The following is a 22,645-nucleotide window of genomic DNA, read 5'->3' on the forward strand; positions in this document are numbered from 1 at the left end:
AGAGAGAGAGATTTGTGTGTGTGTGGTGTGTGGTTGTGTGGTGTGTGGTGTGTGTGTGATGTGTGTGTGTGTGAGTGTGTGTGTGAGTGTGTGTTAGTGTGTGGGTGTGTGTGTGTGTGTGTGTGTGTGTGAGTGAAAAATAGGGGAACACGGAGATAGCGCACGATTAAATATAATTTTGAGATGCACATTTGTTAAGTGTCCCAATGGCTGTCTCGTCTAGAGTGACAGGCTGGAGAGATCTGAATGTGTTCCTGTGAGGTATTGCCGCAGTTGGCTCGTAAGCCGGGTGTGGTTTTGAACTTCGGGAGCTGCACGTCTACCGTGCCACAACATGCGCGTGTATCCCTCATTATTAAAAAAGCCGCATCCGACTTACACGCTACTATTTTTGCTATCTGACTTACGCGTTCTTAGACTGTATTACGTCAGGCGTATTTAGACAACTGTGTTGGATCAAAATGCCTCTAGAAAGTATGGTTTTACACCCCCCCCCCCCCTCAACCCCGTTTTCCCATATTTTTAAAGGTTTCTTCATCATGCATGAAGTTTCCATCGAGAGAAATCGCACGACGTTAAGTTTTTCACAATCGGCCGTTTCGCTCCATAGATGTTACGGTGGGGCGAAAATTCGCGAATCTCCGCTCAGGAATACAGTTAGCCGACAACAAAGCAGTCGGGAAAATCGTCAACCACCTATTAAAAATTGGAAACAGCCAGAGCCAGCGCCGAGACAAAGCATCCCTCCGGCGCAAGCGTCAAGTTCGTCGACGGGCTCATGACCAAAGTTTTCCCCGACTCGACTGAGCGGCGCCAAGACCGAACCTGGCCCAGCGAGCAGCCGATTCTGCAGCCAAAGACATTGTCATTGATGGTACCAAGCCCAAACTTCTGCAGAAGAGTGTGGGGAGGCAATGAATTGCAAGTCGATAGAAACTATTTATCCCTTCTCCATCTACGCATCACCCTTCTGTATCACACTTGAGATGCCCGTTATTATGCCGGAGTTTTGTACTTTCGCAAGCAGTTGTCAAAAGGTTCACCGAGAACAGCATCTGGGAATCGGACCCCGACCCGCAAGGTCCGGAAAGTGGCGGCCAAGAACCGCGAGAGCTTTGTATTCCGTGTTCATCGCCGCGAAGCAGAGGAGCCGGCCCGCTGCTAGGAATTTTATGACGACACAGCGCCTCGGGCGCGTTTCGACCTCGTCATGAATTCCGTTGCAGATGCCTCCCGAACCAGACGTCGCACAGATATTCTGATAACAAATTTATGACCTATGCCATCAGGTCAATGAAATCAAGGAATACGGACAAAAAGTCAGTTGCCCTTCTTTTCCCGCATAAGGAAGAAAACGGGGGCCGTTTGTCGATAAAGAGTGTCATACTGGACGCGGCAGTTAATAAAAGACCGAATAGGAATTTCAATTGCTCACTCCATTAGCCCGACATCGACGGGGGGTTCAAATCCCCCTTGTTCAATGTTCGTGATAATTCAAAAACGCTTCAAGATATCGCTGCGAAATTTTCGGTACCTGTTAATTAATGCAATCTACGCCCTGCGCCGAAATCAAAACTATGAGACCATGATAGATCAAGCAGGAGTGACGTCAGAGTGGTGTCATGCTTGCCGATTTTTTTTACATTTTTACACATTTTTTGTACAGAAGTGCATAGCCGTAGACAAATTGACATAGAAGCCGAAAGAAAGAACATATTTTACACTTGTTAATGATAAATTTGGGTCAGTTAGTCCCATATAGTATGATATGCTCTTATTCTGCTGCAATGTTGCACCTTGCAACATCGGCATGTCAAGCAAAATAGATATTTATAAAAAGTACACTGAACATTGTATGGTCTCAGGCTCAAAATTACGAGTACATGAAACAAAGTATTCTAGATACGACTATGGAAGATACTTGTTCCAGCTTTCAAGCAGTTATATGCAACAATGACTGATCTACGGCTTGAAATGCATCATAGCGCGTATGGTTCGCGCCCAGGCGGGCCCGGGCCAGGAGCGGCAGCGGCGGGGCTCAGGTCCGCCGCAGCAGCGTGGTGACGGCGCGGCGGACGCTGTTTATCAGTTTTACACGCAAACCGACCGCCACGTGGCTGGCGGCGGGGTTGAAGGGTATCAGGCTGCACTGTCGGCATGATTGAACTGTCGAAAACGACGCAAAAATCGATCGAACCGCTTATGCCTATACGGCCTTGACCTTAGGCGGTTTATGAACGGGTAACAGCTCTTGCTCACATGGCTGAAAGCGATAGTTGCGGCTAATCTCTTCCACTTTGCGTTCATATAGTTTAAATTTGACAAAACTAAACAGACCAAAATAGACACAGACGAAGATTTCAGCCGTCTTGGCACGGCATGTAACCCTCGCTTTAGGCCGAGTCCGACGCGTTTAGCTTTGGGTGCCTTTCTTTATAGCATGTTTTATCAAGGTGCAGTGATTCCACACCTTGAGATATGCTTCTAAATGAAATGCTTAATAGGAGCGGTCAGATATTCCGAAGCGACATTTGTTACAAGTTGATCCTGACTTTTGACCTCAGCGCGTACTTAAGGTTGAGTATTTTCCAAAACCGCGCGTCTCGGCACCATCGATTGCAGTTTGAATTTTTGAATTCACCCCGGCTGTTTTTGAGATAGGTAGGGGGGCTTAAATCTGCCCCCACCGGCCAATGGTGTGCCGCTAAGGAGCCACGTCATTGCTGGGTTAGCAAGCTTTTGCACAGTCCATTGTTTATATCTGTATATCTTCACTCGTGATAATGTTGAGGTAACACTTAAGCTGAGGATTTCTGGAAACCTTGAATGTCAAGCAGCCGCATTCGCATGTTCAGGATCTGGTGGTACTGGGATGCTCCGAATGTTAAAAGTGAGGATTTCTGGAAGTCTTGAATGTTAAGCCGTCACATATGCCCGCTATGTTGCATTCTGCACAGCATGGGAATACCGTATCAAATGCTGACGTCAGCGGTCCTCTGGATGCCACTGGAAGTCGTACCTGGGTGAACCGCTATGAGGGTTCAATAGTAAACAACTTAAATGCTCAATGGATCTTTACGGCTGTAGAGCCGCGCAGGGGATGAGCAATGATCGCACGGCCAGGGCTCTCCCTCCATCACTCTAGCTCATCCCCATCACTCAAAGGATCTGTCGGCATTATCGCTGCTGAAAGATACCACCCGAAAACATAACTACATTAAAGAATCGATCTATACATTCCACGCGTTCGGATCACGTGGCGCGAACTTAATATACGCTTTCGTCGTTGTGACTACATTGGTGTTGGGGTGACTACGGTGTGATCACTGCTTTAGGGATCAGGGATCAAAGGGCAGCCTTTTACGGGGACTTTTTGGACCGAAATAGGTATGCTGTTCTAAAAAGGCAGGAGGCGTTTTATTGCACTTTTTCTGCGTAAGTCGCAAAAGCTGCAACATATTACTTTTAGTTGTGTTCAAAAAAGGCATGACTGATCTAAGTACTTATTGTGCAGTGTTCGGATACCAGCGATAATAAACAGATGCTCGTCTAATTATGCCTATTTTATTACACAAATTGTTCAGAAATCCGGAAATCTTCAGATCGAGTCTTGGTGGCCCTGAATGTTTCGTCTTTCTCCTTTCAGTATGAAGGTATTTTCTGCACAGGTGGGGTCGAAATTGAAGCAACTTGTATGCTTTCTGACATTCATGTTATTTTGTACTGTTAAAACTGTCGCCTTCGCTATTTGCAACAGTGGCATTTTGGTTGCAAGCCAATTGCTGGATAACGTTTGCCGTGCTTCCCACCAGTAACGTTGCCAGAGGGGGGGGGGGGGGGGAGGCTTTAGAGCTATGGACCCGCTCCCTCTGGTGCCGAAGGCTCATTACTGTTTGGCCGCTTAAAACACGCGTAGGATCTCCAAAAGCTTTTTCCAAGGCACAAAACGTAATACCGAGGCTACAATTTTCCCCGAATCTACGAACTGGACCCATCAACGACCAAAAGAGGCCCCTTGGCACAAAAGGCCCTCTTTTACCTAATATGCCCACTCCTTGGCAAATTCCTGGCTACGTCATTCCTTCTCATCAACCCCCTCAGTCGGGTACAACCCCTTCAGTCTTATATTCCGAGCTTTTCGAGCACTTCGCTTCGGTTAGGGGAGTGATCAGCTTTTCGCAGAACACCAACACGACTAAGACTTAACGCTTAAAACATATCCAACGTTTATCTGAAATCCAAGGTGGAACAAATATAACTTACATACGGCGCCCTGATAAGAAGAGATTATAGCAGACAGTAGCGGTTATAGATAACAGATAAAGCGGTGGTGGACAATGGATAACAGATGAACTTGAGGAGTCGGATCCATAAAAATGGATCGTGCGGCCCTGGACTGCATATAGAGCGGTGTACCGAATGGGAAATGACATCGCGCCATGTCAAACTGTCATCCATTTATCATTGTTGGGGGAGGGGGGGGGATCAGATATTCAGGGGAGATCTGAGAAAGCCAACAAATGTAGGGATTCCCTCGCCTTGGATTTGAACTGATATCTTCTGTGACGCTGTGAAGAGATAAATGTGCACCACCATACATGGTCGTTGTATTTGCGCTGGGGGCCTCTCGTGGTACGTGATCAGTAAGGCCAGTGGAGACATCGTGGGAATTGTGGGCGGACAGAAAGGCATGCTGATAGTTGGACTGAGGCCTATGGGTGCTCTTAGTGAAATTGTTCTTGCCTTGATCTTGGAATTCATCATGTGACCTGGTCAGTATTACTTCGCGACCGTCACAACCACATGCACCTGGGATGATAGCGTGTTTCACGAGAGTTTTGATCTTGTTCGTCACGGGAACGTGCCGAAGCGGACAGTGACTGATTCTATAAGCTGGCGTAAGCTCGAACGACGTTCCGCAGTATGATCAAAACAAAACATCAAGGTTGAACTGAAATATTTGTTGTTTTTTATTACTGCGATGCGATGTCATCGGGTGTTGGCCGATGATGGTACTTGGCTTTGTTTCTTGATACTGTATTTAGATACTGCATTCTTGTAGAAATTTTTTATTTGTTATTGGGCCATGTTGAGTAGTTCACTTTTCATGAATCTTATTGCGCATGCGTCGATTATCGACTGGATCGACTAGAACGTGTACAATTGCTAGTTGCTTACATCAGAAACCACGTATAAGCTCACAGAATGGAACCGGAGCCCGTAACTTGATGGCAGTGAAACCAGAACCGGGAGCTGGCTGTCGAAGCTAGTCGGTTGTGCCTGGAATAACTCCACTTTCGCTAAGAGACACTTGTGATTGAATGATTTATCTCATTTATCCGGTTCCATGCACTAATACCGGTTTCATTTGGTTTGCCCGGCATTTTTCGTTTTGTTTTGGAATCATTATGTTACCTGTCGTTGCCAGTGGTCTACCTATGGTGGAGGACCTTAACCGTCTGGGTTGTTGCCGGATTGTTTCATATGGATGCTTGGGTGTGACTTAGTGTTTAGGGGCATGAGACTCTCGTTTAGGTTCTTCGTCACTTTTTACAGGTTCACTGATTTTTTGTTGAGCATTGTTTCGTTTATGTGCTCAATTGAACGAAATTTTATTCTTCTACGGATTACATTTATACTACCATTACGTCTGCAAGGTTATGATCTCAGACTTCAGAGTCCTTATGCCGAGTCATGCTGGGCATGAGCCCAGCTTGTAACACTGGGCGCTGTTTTATAACTAATGTTTGCACTATAACGTCGTTTAGACAGCACCATCTGGTATATTGAAAGTCTAGAACTCAGCATAAGAAAGCTTAACTCATGACACGGAAAAATTAGGAGCCGAAAGCCTTTTTTCCTTATGTCAATGTCACTGATATTGACATGCGTCGACAGGTGGTACGATACAAAGCGTTGCGACCGTGTGTACTGCATGTGGGTCGGACCATTCAGCCCTTTGATCTACAAATCCATCTGTGTCAGCTTCTGAATTAGCACCAGAACTTTCGTAATCCTTTAATTTATTGACGAGACCGTTTCAGCTATCTGACCCCACGACCACTCAATATTTCGCAGCATAATGACTGCTAGTGCGAGAGCTCGAGTTCCGGACGAAAAAAAACTATTTATGGGACTGCATCAGCCTGTTGTCCCGTAGTCTAAGGCGTCTCACATTTTAACGCTGTTTACAGGACAATTTCTGGCGTCTGACCTGATGCTCAGCCTGCTGACCAAATTGTTTCGGCTGTTTTACCAGCTGACTGAATCATTTCGGCTGTTTGACTCGCTGACGGCCCTGTTTCAGCTGTTTGACCAGCCGAACGCGGCGATCCGGGCCGGTCTGACCTCATTCAGTGCCTGTCTGGTGGGTACGGTCACTGTGGAGCTGGCTCCACTGCTATACCAACAACCAGTCGGCATCGCCCTCTTCCTCTGGCTCGCCTTGATGTCTGCACTAAGGTCAATGAACATTGTGAACACATGACCCATCAGAAAACTGTCCAAACACAAGGAACAGGTGGTGCTCCAAATTATTTTAACGATGGCAAAACCCGCCCCATGATCCTACCTTTGGCTGATACGTCCCCGTCACAAAAATGCATGATGCGTGCTTCCAGGGGACAATCAAAATATAGGCTACCAAAAATATGTGAAGCTTTTGATCATGAATTATTACCGATATATGAGTTATGGAAGTTTGCGTATCTAAAGGACTTATTCAGAGGGAGCTGACCAAGGCGGCAACTAATGCGCCCGCGCCGTGCGGTTTCATCGCGTGTCAAGTAATCAGTCTTGACATCAACGATAGTGTCTCAAGTCGGATCGTGCGTCATTACTTTCCGAACGTTCTTCTAAATGGCACATATATTTACGTGCTGCAATAATGCGACAAGGGAAGCCTAACCAGCCAAATTATTGCGATAACGAACACTTTTAATGTGTTATAATATAACTGCTAGGCCCAGAGCCATCGCGAATCAGGTCAAGTAAAAATATATGGAGTCATTGCTTTCAAAACACCCTCGCATACGCCTGATCACGATGGCACCGCTGCATGACATTCCTGTTTGTAAATGTGCAAGCTTGTAAAATATTTATATAGTATTTTCTTTCGGGTGCGTCTTAGGTGTTCCGTGTTTACACTATTTCCGGGCGCATTTCACATCATTCATGGCATTTCGCGGCCGGTCCCACCTCTGGCTGCTCGGACGCCTGACGGAAACCGGGTGTGATGTGCTGGCTGCAAGGGACGTATGGGCCATCGGGGATTAAATTAATCCGTAAGCCAGTTTTACGCGCAAAAACGTGAGGTAAATCGCCTGCAACCTACACCGGTGTAGGTTGGTAACCACTCGCCGCCTGCCCCGCTATCTTCAAACGCTTGTACGCTCTGGGAGGTGGCTGTTGTAAATTATCAAATAACTTGTTTTTATCTGTTTCAAAAAGCAGCTGTTAACCTTTGGCGACATTGTTAAATCGAACCGGTGATAAAATTGTTATAGCGCTTACCGATTTCGCGCAGCATAGTCATGCGTTGGAGGTGATGGCGCACACCTCAGTGGTAAAGGAAGCTATTCGGAAACATAATTTGAGCAATTTTCATGCAGTTAACCTACGATTTGCTGGCTAAGATTCTGCATTGACTCCAAAACACACACCGCCAAAACATTGGGAGAGCTATATGCCGTAATAGCGGGCTTCGCTGAAAACTGGCTGCATTTCCTGCGCCGTCTTATCGCACCCATGTCAGATTAAACAAAATGATTGAGCAACGCAGTTGATCGTCACTGTCGCTCACCTGTTTTGCCGCAACGAATGAATGAACTAAAGCTGAATAACTGCATTCGGCACGTGCGCGTTTTTTTTTTACTTTAACGACTAGCCGTCGGCGACTGTATGATCAGCCGTTAGGATTTTGGTGACGCGAAACGTGATATTGCAATCTTTTACGAAAAGTTGGTCTTTGGACTGGATTGTGCACAAAGTGACAAATGGATGGGTGGTAATTACAAACGATGAATCCGCACAGGCAGTGGCGCAATTTTTGGTACGCCGCTGACTACAGCTTCGGCGACAGCGGGTTGTATTTGGCACCGTTTTTCGATGTGCCGCCAAACGTATCTAATACAAAGGCAGTGTAATAAGGTATGATCATCCAAGGATTATTACGGCAGTTTTCCTTCACTATTACAATGACGTCACAAACTCGCAGGATGTGACCGCCCGCATTACCTTCGCGTCTGCCACACTGAACACCCACGAACATGTGTATCTGGTGATTACCACAGGGCACTTTAACAAGTCCTCTAATGAGATGTGGAAGGGACATTTTTGCCACGCTGGATGCACAACAGCTAGCGTAGGAGTAGGAACTGGGAGCCCGTGTACCATGGCATCCCACTTTTTGGGAATGCCAAGCAGTGTGTCTAGGGCGATACATTGAAGCTGGCCGGCCCGCAGCTGCTAAAATCCAACCTGGCGAACCTGCCCAAGATCGAGCCGCTGCCTGAGAAGAAGCTGAGTGACACCAAGTTCATTATCTGGACGGTCGCGCTGAACCTCAGCTCCGTACATTGTGACGCGCCGAGTGGCACGTGCATGCGACTGAAATAGTTTGACACGACGGAGGTGGTGTGTTGTCGCATGCTTGGTAGGAAATAGGGCATCGTGGATATTGTGGTATTTCATATTGCGTCAACTATGCCACCAAGCCTCCGAAGGTCGTGGCATTTTGCGTTAATCAATCTTAAACCCGTCGCGCCATCCTGTCAATTCATTGAACGCAAGTATAACTCATAATTCACCGTACTTTACCAAACGATTCTTGCGCACAACATGCACTTTATTGTGCACACCCGGCAAGGACACAAAAGCAAGCAGGACGGACCAGGACGGGGAACACAACTATGGGGTTTTTAGCTTAAAGTTGAGTATTGCTACATGACAAGCCCGCCTAAAACAGCCCAAACGTTTCTCTGTGAAGGATCCATGTATGCCTCAAACAGACGTGTACGCATGCAGACCCAAACAAGAAAGGCACAACGATATTCACTTTGCGCTGTCCACGTCCCATCACACCTGTTAAGCTGCGCTCTTGGCAACAGCCCGCGCAGCCCTAGCCTGATTGAGCCATCTGAGGCGCAGCTGGATACGCGTCGTCACCAGCTTCCGCGCGGTGCGCTTGTGCAGCGCGGAGGATTTTCCCAGCGCCAGCGTAGTCGATCCGGCACCTGGTTACCGAGGTGTGGTTTCCAACTGCTGCTCGCTGGCTTTACCGTGGGCCAAATTTTCGGGTCACCGTACAAAACCAATGGGCCTAAAACGACCCTTCCGGTACGTGCCACGCCCGAACCTCGGACCGCAGTGCCTCGCGAGCTACCTGTGGAAAACCGCTTGTTGGGCCCGCGCGTCGTGTCCAAATTTCACCATTTAGCAACCCGTCGTTTGGCCCGGGCACGACCCAACGCAAAATGGTACAGACACGTAGACAAAAAGATGCACCCTTAGCAACTTATATTATATTTAAAAGGCCCGCCGGATTGCGGGCATCTTCTGTAATATATATATATATATATATATATATATATATATATATGATGTATATATAATGTATATATATATAATGTATATATAATGTATATATATATATAAATATATATATATATTCATATTTGTATATATCCATATAATTTTCGGCATTTATTGAAGTACTCTGAATAAAGGCTAACTGTGTGTCGAATGGTTTGTATTGCCTTTTCACGCCTGCTGTTCAATTGAATGATACTACTGTTTACTGAGCTTTTACGTCATGGACAGAACTAATGATGTTAACTTCTCAGGCGTCGGACATGTCGCAGCGACTTCTCAGTTGCCGCAAGCCTGATATTTGGTGGTCGATGATTGGGTTATATATTTTCCATATGGCTATATTTATTCCCTCTCCACACTTGTATGTGGTAGACACCTCGGGTTGGATTCCTGATATAGATGATTATTTGGCCTAGCAGATGCCAGCTGGCGGGAGGTGGAGGGATCCCCACCATGGCAAAATTTTCTGACCAAGTAGGTCGCGTGGTAGTATCAAACAGATGTCTCTTTAAGCTGTTCAGGATGAATTGTAGGATATAAGGCTAATGTATTTTTGGAAAACGCTCAGACATTTCTTCGCCTAACACAAGCAGCAACACTCGATATTAGAATTTCTTCAAAATTTTGCTCGTGAGACTGACGAACTTCGCCTAAAGTCACAGCTTACTTGATAACACAGGGCACGAAATCGTGACATCTAGACAAACGCAGTGCGCGCGCAATGTAGCACTTTAGGCGCATTATGCTGCACTGCTTTGCCCCTGCCCAACGAACGCACCTAGTCAACATCTGCCTCTGAACCAGACCCGTTCAGAAATTCTTCTGTCAAAATCATGGCTTTCTGACGTCATTGCTAGCCGCGGTGATTACTGGCACATGCTCCAACGAACCGGCTCCCGCTTGGCGACTTACTCTAAATAAAACATGCATTTGAGATGATTGAGTACCACGTAGCTTAAATAAAACATGTATTTTAAATGATGGGTAACCACGTGGGTAACGTATGAGGAGTCAGTAAAGTAAATCATAACCTGTAAGTCGAAAGCACAAAGAGCAATATTGACGAATCAGCCAAACAGTAAAGATGTAGCGGCTACGCAACAACATTTATGCTCTGTTTAGTCATGTCCTTCTTGGAACACCCAATGTTCTTCCACACGGTTTCATAAAATGCCTAGAATTTTCAAGTGATGCCTAAAACTTTTACCAGACTTCATAACAGCGGTAATTTTGCGCAGTTACGTGGAACCCCGGCATTGCATAAAAGGCTAGTTTTACCTGACGTGCTGGACTACGTCAAACACCTATGACAGATCTATTTTAAACTTCATGAACCTACGCTGGGGGGCTTAGCAGTCAAGCAGGAGAACAAAGGCTATATAAAAATACATAACGGAGCTTCTAGTACTAGACCAGCCCGGAGTTTGCACTTAAATGTCTCCTTCCGCTGTACAAGGATGGATAAGCTGCAGTCATTTACCACATAAAGCATTTTTGTCCAGTGCAGTTTGAGGAAGATGGCTGGTGAACCAGGTAAATTGGCATGCATGTTTAAGGCAGCACAAAGGTAAACTGAATGCAAATAAATTAGACATTGGGGGAGCAGTTAACGTTGCTGGTCCTCACCTTAAAAGTGAAAATCATGGCCCCCTGTCCCCCTGTTCCTCAATCCGTGCGCCCCCTGACAGTAAGCTTGCTTAGTTGGCGGGTGATGGGGATGGCAGCATGCGAGCAACAAGCATCATTCTGCCCACGAGACATTGTAGCATGTCAACCTGACATTATTTCCTAATGCTCCATTTTTTAGATGATGGTGCTAGTGCTCCGCCAGGGGTCGTTCGTGAAACTGGCTACCTTCACATATCGCTCTACGCTTTATTTGTAGCTTATTTAGAAAATCCCCCACTCTGTAGCTGGGAGCGCCGCAACCTTCAATGTTGTACATATTACTAATATTTGTATAAACGCAAGGTTCCGTGCCGCGGTGGACAGCGGTGGGCATTGGGCACTCCTGGTCACCGCTAATGGGCGATGGGCTGATAGAAAGAGTCCCTGAATTACTCCGCTGAGACACAATGGCTGAAATTTTTCAAAAAGTTCAAAAAAGCAAAAGTACGTTCGTGCTCGTATTCTGTCGCGGCATTTTCACCTGAGGTGATGGTGGGCTTAGGCACATGAGTAAGCAGTAGGTCATGACCTACAGTAGGTCAGTAGGTCATCTTCGCTTCCATTCTTTTGATCATCGTCTTGACGTTAATAGCCAGGATGGTAGTTATTGCAGCCACGTAGAGGCTTTGGCTCGAAACGAGATGTGTGATTGCTGCCAGCATGTTTCCCTGCGCACAACCAGCACCTTCGACATTTCACAAAGAAACTGGTTGTCGTAGTGTTCCAGTGGGTGGCGGTCTGGGGAACATCCTCGGCCAGTTCCAGCTGCCCGCCTTTACCCTGCCCTTCAACGTGGTGACGTCAGTGCTGTTCCTGTTCCTCCACGACACACCGCCCTCCCTGGAGGTGACGAAGACGGCCGCGAACGTCACCGCCAGCGCCGTACAGTGGGATCAGGTGACTGCTCGCGCTCGGTCAAATCCGAGCTGGCTTGTGACGCAGCTGAACATGTTGAAAGATGTCTCAAAGAATGTGGTGCGCTTAATATCAGGTGAAATGTTTTTATTACAGACATTTTGAGCAGGTCCGGCCTCATTCATCCCCTTAACAGATCGCTGTGGACAGCTAGACGAAACTGCTCGACAGACTTGGGTGGACCTCTAACAAACTCTTCAGACCGGGCTGGAAAACTGACTGTGACTACTCTTCAGGCCGGGTGGGAACATTGGGTAAGCGGGTAAAAGGTCTCACGACAAAGCATTGCAAACAAAAATTAGTATGTCAAAACATCGTCCGAGACAACTGAAACGTCAAAAGGTGCTATAGGAATACAAGATTGGGCTTTTGCACGTCATACGATCAGCGATCTTTTCTTGCCTCTTTTTCTGCCGACCTTTTTTCATCCGGCCATATGTCACACCATCGCTTACCTCGTAACCGGAACATGGCCGTGACCGCTCCACAGACCGGAGTGGGGCAATAACCGTGACTGCTCTACAGACCGGAGTGGGGCAATAACCGTGACTGCTCTACAGACTGGAGTGGGCTAATAACCGTGGCTGCTCTACAGACTGGGCGGGCTAATAACCGTGACTGCTCCACAGACCGGAGTGGGCTTATGATCGTGGCTGCTCTACAGACCGGAGTGGGCTTATAACCGTGACTACTCTACAGACCATGAAGGCCCATAATCGTGACTACTCCACAGACCGGAGTGACTTATGCAGACCACTGGACCACTACAGATCTGGTGGATCACTGGTCTTGACTTATTTTCTTACCAGCGTGATTGCTCTACAGACCAGAATGGGCCACTGACCGTAGCTGCTCTACCGACTGGGGTGGGTTACTGACTGATTGTTCTTCATACCAGAGTGGGCGACTGACTGCGACTGCGCTATGGAACAGGGGGAGCCTTCAAAGCTAAAACGATCTTTTTGAGTTACGCACTTGAACACTTATGTAAATATAGGTCTGAGCTATAAACGGCGATGTTCATACCCATGACTCGGTAAATTTGTTGTGGTGATGATGATTTGGGCTTTGGGGCGCGCCGACTAGCCGACTACAATGGTCATATGGCGCCCATAAAGTTTGGCGTGTTAAAGGTAAAATAGTAATGGAAATAGCTTCACCGAAAAAGGAATCTTGCGTGTTCAATTCACATCCTTTTCCGTGCCTGGATGCCATCGCACATTCTATGCTCCCGTCACCATGCCGGTTTGATGCCGTCTTAGGCAATTAATGGTGGATTGTACGCTTACCACGTTTACTTTGCATTTCACCCTACTTCTATGCTTCTCATGTGGTTGCAGGAAGATAATGAGCAACGTTTTTGTGGAAGAGTGCACACACGTTTTAGAGAAAAAGCTTGACCAATTCGTGTTGTGCCATTCGGTGTGGTTACAATAAACCCCGGTGGTGGCGCTGCAAACGCCTTACCCGCTGGCGTCCGGTGACGTGTGCCGCAGGTGTTACTGGGCTCGGTGTACAGCATGGGCCAGGTGTACGCCTCCTACTCGCTGCCGGGCAGCGTGCTGATGTACATGGCCTGTCTGCTCTGCTCGCCTATCTTGGCAGCGGCCTCGTACGTCGGAGCTCTCACCGGCACACTGCTCGGTACGAACGGCAGGCGCGCACGGAGCGAGCATGTCACCCCCGCCCGTATTTCCCCAGTCTAGCTTCGTTCCGTACGCTCGTGGCTCGCCGCTGGTCCGGGGTAAGCCACATGTGCCAGCCTTGAGTAGGCTGAAGCGTTTCCTGCCGGGGGGCCCGTCCGTGCACCGGGCACACATCCCATGTAGGGGGGGGGGAGGGGGGGGGGGGCTGCGCGGGATCAGTTTCGGCGCAGGATGCGCAGGTGCGTGTAGTTTTGCCAGCTGAAACGGTCGTCACTGGCCGAGGGGTTCCAGTCCAGACCAAACTAACCGAGCAAAGCTCGGCTCCTGACTGCCGTCCTTGCCGCGCGATTTACCATTCCGCGGTCTGTAAAGCCTGTAATCGGATCTGAGCAGCACGACTGCAAGATATTTTTACCCGCGTAAGCGTTTTCATCAGCTCGTCTCTTGAAAAATGGTGCTGGTGCGGGCGGCTGCGCAGGCGGATGCCGACGCCTTACCTATTTTGTAAGTGCCGGTGCATACTGATGATCATATTATCACGCAAGACAAGGCTGGAAGGATCCTGGCGGCCGTGTTGGCAATGTTCTGCAGTCACTGGGGATTCCGGGGGCAGTCTGATAGCCGAGACTAAGTGTCTTTATTTGCAGCGCGGTGTCTGACCGTGCGAAACATTTCTAAGCATCGTACCTCACCCCGAGTCCTGTGCTGCTGTGCATGCCAATCTAAAAAAAGAATATGTTACAACTTCTGGTTCACCAATTTCTCTTCCCTGTTTGAGTCCATTTTTGGCCACGTATGTGGCATTAACGCCAGTGTGGTGACGCATAATCCCTCTCAACGTGTACTGTCCCAGTCGAATGGTTGAGAGTATCTTCATACGCAGATGTCAGCAAATCGAGGTAGGACGTTGCACTTCCGCCGTTGCGCTTCACGCCGGTAGCTTTAGGAGTGGCCAATATTGGCAAGGTGAAGCAGCACAATGGTCCAGACAGTTCAATACGAACCTGTCGGCACTTACCAGTGTCATGCGCAGTATGACCCCTTGGCGGTCGTCGTACCACGCCGCCCCACGATCGGCTGTATGGCACGTGCGCGCGTTTGTTTTCAGGACTGGCGTTGGGCACTGCTCCATACGATAACGTATATAATGGAGTCTGGGGCTATAACGGCATCCTAGCGGCGGAGGGCATCATGTTCTTCTTTGTGCCGTCACTGCACTCTGCTTGCCTGGCTCTGATCAATGCTGTTTTCGCCACCATGCTGCAGGCAGCGCTAAGCATAAGTATGAAACAGGTGAGACACCGCCTGAGCCCATTGCCGCCATTCGCGTAAGCACTATCAACATCATCAGGTGAGACCCACTGGAATGAGATAAGATTCTGTTTAGTCAGGAATTCCAGGAATTTGGGAGCTTTACCCGTTTCAGTGGCGTTCAGTTAAATGCTATGCTTCATGGACCCCCAGGAATTTAAGGAAGAAAAGTGAAGAGTGAACCTTAGAATATCAAAGTTTTCATACACCTTCTTGCACATTATTTCCTCGGCCGGCGAGTTGTCATTAGAGTGATTATTCATCCACCCTGCAATGCGACAACAGGAAATTTCCGTTTGTGTCGTGCCAAATCTTACATAGCTCTGTATGAGAAGCAGGTGAATGAAACTGTATTTGCAAACTGCAGCTTATGCTAAGACCGGCTTGTTGAGTACCATTTCACGTGTCAAAAATCACGCGCTCATGCTAAATTGTAGGCTCTCGTTTTGTTGGCATCTATCTCATATAGGCCTGTCCGGGGTAATATCGAATGCGCTGGAACTTCTTCAGGTTTAGATCGGTTCAACGATATCGGTTTCGTAAAAATCGTTGTAGGGAACAGGACATTTTCAAGCCTGGTGAAAATGACCGCGTGCCTGGTTATGATGTTTACATGTGCACAGCACTGTCGTGTGCAAACCTTGAGTATTGCCGAGGCTGTGCTTCAGTGAGGTGATTTGGGACTTCAGTGAGACTTCAGTGAGAACTGTGATCAGCGCAGTTCTTCCGCGTGCTGTTTCAGACGAGTTTGCCGGTCTTTACATTTCCGTTCGTAATATCCACGCTGCTGCTGATGGCTGTCACCACCACGGGCTCAGGTGAGGCAGCGCTGTGAAGGCACGTGCGTCCTTACACTGAGAATGCTCAAAGGGATGGGCATGCCAAAATGTTTTCCCCGTCCTTCCGAACGACACAAAAATCGCAGTGCCACAAAGAAGGATGCACCCAACGATTGCATAAGCTGCACTCGTTAAGGAGCTTGTTATTTTTGTGACATCACGATTTTTGTTGGAACAATGAAGAATCGCTGCATTGTGCATTCTGTGGCAAGCTGATGAAACCACGACGCTGTGAACTTGAGCTCTGACGTAATCTTAGAACCACCGGCAGTGAGAATCTCGATACCATGATACACTGTGAACTCGCGACCGCTTGCCGTAGCCGAGGGCAAAACGCTGAAGCGGTGTCAACGATGCTTCATGAAGTGAATGCGACTTACCAACAGAATACTTGAATTATGCGCCAGCGAAGGGTGATGAATACCGTGAATCTCCGACACACGCGTAAATGTTACACATTTGCTGTGGAGTTGTCGACGAGTTCGCCAGGTCTGGCGTCAGGTTACGATCACCATGGTCTGGTGTCGGTATTATAGCCGTGATTGATGGGATACTCAGCAATCGCGACCAAAGCTTTTCCTTGTTGGCGATACAAAATCTTGATATGTCCCACACGGAAACATTCGCCAATTTCACTATTAGTGCTGAGCTGGCAACGAAAGGTTAGATGCAATGGTTGGGAATTCGTCGCGCTGGCTACCTCGTGGCTAATGGTTGCCCTCGTAATACAGAGGAGTTTCGTCATGCGTGCCAGCAGATCTGTTCTGAATAGGAGCACTCCGCGGCAAACAACAAAAAAGAAAAGAAAAACATGGAGACTGGCTTTCAGTGGGTTGAGGCGTGTATTTAGAGAATTTAAACAGCGCGGCAAAACGCTACCCATTCCACTGCGTAAAATGAATCAGAGGGCTAAATTTCTGTCACATCCTGTGAATTGGCTAATTTTACCCACCCGGCACTGGCTCTGAAACTTCTGAGAGACGCACAATTGCTTAAGCATAGCTATCTGGGGACCGACACTAACCCTGACCTGTCCTTTTACCAGGCCTGACACGCGTCAAGGCGCTGCGCTACCCGGAACTCCACCTGCGGGAACGAGTCCGCAGGCGGCAGCCGGGCGCGGATCCGGTCGGCCAGGGTCAGGAGCCACCCCAGGGCATCGGCAGCCCCCCGCCAGGTAAGCTGCCAATTGGTCGGACATGGCCGGTCCGATTAGCACGTTGTTCATTATCTAACAGGACAAGTCAGCTTAGATGGATAGAAAGGTTTACTCCCTGCGTGGGCGCACCGACCTGTGCGCATGACACCATTGGGCTTAGTGAGCCCGGAGCGCGTGAACGGTCTGATCTGTTTTGGATACAGTAGAGAAACTGGCTTTGCATTCTTAAGTGCGCACGTCTAATCGAGACCGTACATATGCAGCCAGCATTTCAACTTGAAATTGGTCGGTTTATCCTAAAATGTGTGTTTAATGGTAGCTCGTGTTGATCAACACATGAAACTCCACATGCACTATCACGAGTGCTGTGGGCCGGCTAAGTTGTTCACGACTAAAGTTTAGAAGATAAAGATAGGATGCGGACGGAGGGACCGGCTGCAACAGCCTGCAATAGATCTTATCCGCCAGTCTGGCTTCACTGAATCGGGTTTTCTTCGCATGCTAACCGAGCTGTGTTCACTTACAGATGCGTAGATCGTCGGGCCCGTTTAGCCGGGAGGAAGACGTTGACGTCCTGTCGTAGTCGTGGACTTGTTGTGCGAGACACATGTGAGATCGAGCGCTCGATTCACATTGGATCTGTGCCCAGCCTTTACGTGCGCTCTAGTTGTTGGACATACTGTGAAGGTGTGAGCGAGTAAACTACTTCGGTAGTTTTTACCTAATTCATGTGCTGCATTGCAAACTGGAATAACCATTGTGACACCCGATGGCCTTCCTTGCGCCTCGTGACTTCCATAACCCATCTTTCATTGCGACATATTCTTAATAACCATCATCATGTGTAGATGTGCCCTGGTTCAAATAAGTAAATAAATAACAAAGTACTCAGCCAATATAGTATTTCGAACACTAGCGTGTATCGGGAATGAAATTGCTATATCTCCAAGGAGATATGAAGCACTTGTTACAAGCGAGTAGTGCACACGTACGCACCTGTTAATTAAAAGAAGAAGACCAATACAGGTCTAAAACACGCGATGGCATGGCATTGTTTCTGTAGTCGGATCTCCCTGACCCATGCCCCAGATAGCAAAAGATGGGCGGACGTCCCAGAGCATGACTCAGACGAGGGCGGGCGGGTCACCGCACCACCGAACCAGCGTGGTGGCACGACCCGCGAACTGACAGGCACCCTCTCCGAGCTGAACGAACGTCCATCTCTCCCCGCCAAATACCTAGCGACAGCCTGGGCGACGCCACCGATGACACAACTGACGGCGAGTGACGGTCACCCCTCCACTCCCCCCACACCCGACGACAGTCCGATGGTCCACCCCCACCCACCCACTGTCCGACGGTCCACGGGGAGGCTGTCCGGCGCCCCAGCCCGGCCTGTCTGGTGCGGATCACGCTGTGCTGGCCGCGCCTTGCGGCGCTGACGTAGCCGCAAGTGGGGAGCGGGGCGTAAACAGAGAGCCTGTTCCGGTTCTGACGGGGGTGTGGCGCCGCCGCTCCTTGTCCGCTCGGGCCTCACACGAGACCGGGCGCGCGCGGCAATGCTCGTAGCCAGAGCCTTGCTCAGGACTCAGTCTTTATTACAATAATAATAATAGTAATAATCATAATTATTATTATTATTATTGCGAACCTTGTCGAAATCCAGCGAGTGGCTATTCTAACGCCGCGTCAGTACATAGTACATAAATCAACACAGAACACGCAACACATGCAAATGAGACGCAACGCCAACGATACACGTGCGATGTTGTAAAACATGAGCGACTTGTGATACAATCAGCACCTGCCTGTTATGGCCAGTTGGTCAAGCAAGGTAAGTTCTCTGATGAAAGACATTGCTTTGCCCTTGAACTCATTTAAGTTTATGCACTGGCGCATGACAGCAGGGAGGCGATTTCACGCCGCTACAGCTCGATAGGGAAATGCCCTTTTCACGCACTCTAAGCGATGGTGTTTTACAGCACTCGTCTGCAGTACAGTTTCGTCATCGATGGCTCTGATGTACCGCTGATATATTTCAGGTCGGCGCCTATCAGATTACTGGTAGCCCGTGGCCCATCAGGCACGTAAATGGCGCCATGCAAACATATGCAGTCGCGGTGCGTGACAGTCTCGTCGAAACTGGGCCAATTTGGCTGGTTTCAGGATTCCGTGACTTGATCTCATCTGCGTTTGCCAGCAACAATTCTGACCGCGAAATTAATAGCCCTATCTAGGCGCTGGCGCTGAACGGTTATTGTCGGAGCCCATGCAGGTAAGCAATTATCTGATGTAAGGGAAGACCAGTGACTCAACTAGATCCTTATTGTGGAGCTGGAAGGCACATGCCTAAGCTTGTTAATAGCTGTGAGGGAGCTATTATATATATATATATATATATATATATATATATATATATATATATATACATAAACAGCGCTGAGTAGTTTTGGCTGTTTGATGCTGCCAGTTGGGATTTGTATCGATGAGCACCCCTAGTATTTTGATGTGCTCTGAAGAAGACATCTGGGAGTTATCAAAATTCACACTCAGCCCGGCGGCTTTGCGGGTGTTGGTGGCTGTGCCAGCAACAATGAATTCAGCTTTTGATGGGTTGGTCAGCATGTCGTTGTGACGAAACCATACTGAGACTTCAATGAGATCGGACTCAGCACACGAGTGTTGAGTCCTACCAACATCGGACTCAACACTCGAGTACTGAGTCTTACAAGCATCGGACTCAACACACGAATGTTGAGTCCTACCAACATCGGATTCAACACACGAGTGTTGAGTCCGATCAATATCGGACTCAACACACAAGTGTTGAGTCCTACCAGCATCGGACTCAACACACGAGTACTGAGTCCTACCAACATTGGATTCAACACACGAGTGTTGAGTCCTACCAACATCGGACTCTAAGACAGTCTTGGAGTGTACACACGCCGCGCGTGTCATGGGCCGAATATAAGCACGATTTACCACGATGCTGTTGTCTTTCCTGGTGCTCTTCAGCCTCCCCCAGCTTTACCAACATCGGCGTGTTTCTTTAAATACCACAATATTACCTGATGCGAAATAATTCAATATAATATGGATCTTCTGTGACACCGTGTAAGGCTCCCAAACACAGAAAAGTTTGGCGCCATATTGCTCTTTACATCGGACTCAACACTTACGTGTTGAGTGCTACCAACATCGAACTCAACACACGAGTGTTGAGTCCTGCCAGCATCCTACCAACATCGGACTCAACACTCGGGTGTTGAGTCCTATCAATATCGTACTCAACACACGAGTGTTGAGTCCTACCAACATCGAACTCAACACAGTCTTAGGGTGTCCACACGCCGCGCGTGTCATCGGCCGAATGTGAGCACGATTTAGCACGATGCTGCTGTCTTTCCTGATGCCCTACAACCTTCCCCAGCCCTATCAACATCAGCATGTTTCTTTAAATGCCATAATATTACCTGATGCGAAATAATTTAACGTAATATTGATCTTTTGCGACACCATGCAAGGCTCCCAAACACAGAAAACTTTGGCACCATATTGCTCTTTATCATATCGTACAGTCTTTCTTATTTCATTGAAAATTGAGCTCGTGGTTGAGCCGTGAGGTATTCCAGGTGACCATAGCCGAATCCTCTTAAAATCGGACACTGAAGACGAATGTATCATGGTGTATATGTATATGTATAATGTATAGATATATAGATATATAGATATATAGATAGATAGATAGATAGATAGATAGATAGATATATATATTAGATATATATATATATATATATATATATATATATATATATATATATATATATATGTATAATGTGTATGATGCATATGTATATGTATTGTATATATGAGGATATTATAATGCCACCTGTGAGCATGAAGGTCGTGCTCACAGGTAGCGCGGTGAATCGTGGTGCGATCCGGTGTGTTGCCACTGGCCTTGGACGCAGCCTGTTTTTTGAGGGCTTAATTCAATTTTCTTTTTAGCTGATCATTTTTTGCTACTTATCATTATTTTGTTGATTATTCTCATCCTCATAATCTATAATTTCAAGGCATGATCTTGGTTTCACAATTCGTGCATAAATGCATAAATCACGCAATGCATACAATAAAATTAAAAGGTTGTGTGAGGCTGCAACGACATTACATATGCTGAGAATATCATGCTTCCTGCGTGCAGCCACTATATATGCTTCCCCCGCGCTGCTCAACGTTATTCTCACTATCGCGGTCCAGGCGACGCTGAGTGTCCGGGTGAGCTTGTTAGATGGCGCCACCGTACACCACTGCCGTCCTATTTGGAACCGATTCGTGTGATGTGTACATTGTTATAAGATCTCGGATGATGAATTTATCGTTCCAGGGCATACCCCGAGAAGTTATTAAGGCTGCTTGTTGCGATCAAAGAAAATCAGCTCCAGTTTCTCTTGTATGTGTTTGACATTAGGCAATGGCAATATGACACTTAGAAATCAACCCCCTCCGTTTGGGACACAATCGAATGCCCTTCCGCATGAAGTTGTTTGACATCCTGCGTGCTGCTGATCATGTTCTAGTGAATCCTAGCGGACTCTAGGCCAATTGTGCTCCTGTTAATTGTGTCACTGACAACTACTGGCTTATAGAAAATGAAGTAACCTTACTTGTTCCGCTCTGCACGAACAAAGCCAATGACAAATTTCGTAATAAAATCCTCATTTTGTGTCCCCTCGTATTTGTAACACACCTTAGGTGTGTTTGGTTATGCCATCAGATTTGATGCGTGTATCATATTTGATGTTTCATTGACTGCGGTGTGAACATATTTGATGTTTCACTGGTTGTGGTGTGAATACATTTGATGCTTAACTGTTGGCAGTATGAGCATATCTGATGCTTCATTGTTTGCGGTGTGAACATATTTGATGATTCACTGGTTGTGGTGTGACCTTATTTCATGTTTAACTGGTTGCGGTGCGAACATATTTGATGTTTTTTTCTGGTTGCGGTGTGAAAATATTTGATGTTTTTTCTGGTTGCGGTGTGAACATATTTGGTGTTCCACTGGTTGCGGTGTGGCCATATTTCATGCTTCACTGGTTGCGGTGTGAACATATTTGATGTTTTTCTGGTTGCGGTGTGAACATATTTGATGCTTTTTTCTGGTTGCGGTGTGAACATATTTGGTATTTCACTGGTTGTGGCGTAAACATATTTGATGTTTTACTAGCTGCGGTGTAAACATATTTGATGTTTTACTAGCTGCGGTGTAAACATATTTGATGCTTTACTGTTTGCGTCGTGACCATATCTGATGTTTCACTGGTTGCGGTGTTACCATATTTCATGTTTCACTGGTTGTGGTGTGAACAAATTTAGTGTTTCACTGGTTACGGTGTGACCAAATTTTATGTTTACTGGCTGCAGTGCAGATAAGGACGGCCCCCGTGCCGCTGTCGTTTGCTGTTTGTAAGCACTGTCAGACAAACGTTTGGCACCAGGTGTGGGTG

General features: G+C 47.4%; 1 protein-coding gene across 1 annotated transcript in view; it reads left to right on the forward strand.

Annotated features, from left to right (window-relative positions):
- LOC119112037 (urea transporter 1) overlaps positions 1–18,143 on the forward strand; it is a 41,361-nt gene extending 23,218 nt beyond the window's left edge. Inside the window, exons 4-10 of the mRNA XM_037235997.1 lie at positions 6,308–6,462; positions 11,979–12,156; positions 13,671–13,818; positions 14,929–15,113; positions 15,874–15,949; positions 17,016–17,147; positions 17,656–18,143. Coding sequence (XP_037091892.1) covers positions 6,308–6,462; positions 11,979–12,156; positions 13,671–13,818; positions 14,929–15,113; positions 15,874–15,949; positions 17,016–17,147; positions 17,656–17,663 — 882 coding nt within the window. The 3' untranslated portion in view covers positions 17,664–18,143. The remainder of the gene's footprint in view (positions 1–6,307; positions 6,463–11,978; positions 12,157–13,670; positions 13,819–14,928; positions 15,114–15,873; positions 15,950–17,015; positions 17,148–17,655) is intronic.
- Positions 18,144–22,645: the final 4,502 nt, after the last annotated feature.

The sequence above is a fragment of the Pollicipes pollicipes genome, unplaced genomic scaffold, assembly GCF_011947565.3.
Source record: "Pollicipes pollicipes isolate AB1234 unplaced genomic scaffold, Ppol_2.1 Scaffold_7261;HRSCAF=8764_pilon_pilon_pilon, whole genome shotgun sequence".
Lineage (NCBI taxonomy): Eukaryota > Metazoa > Arthropoda > Thecostraca > Pollicipedomorpha > Pollicipedidae > Pollicipes > Pollicipes pollicipes.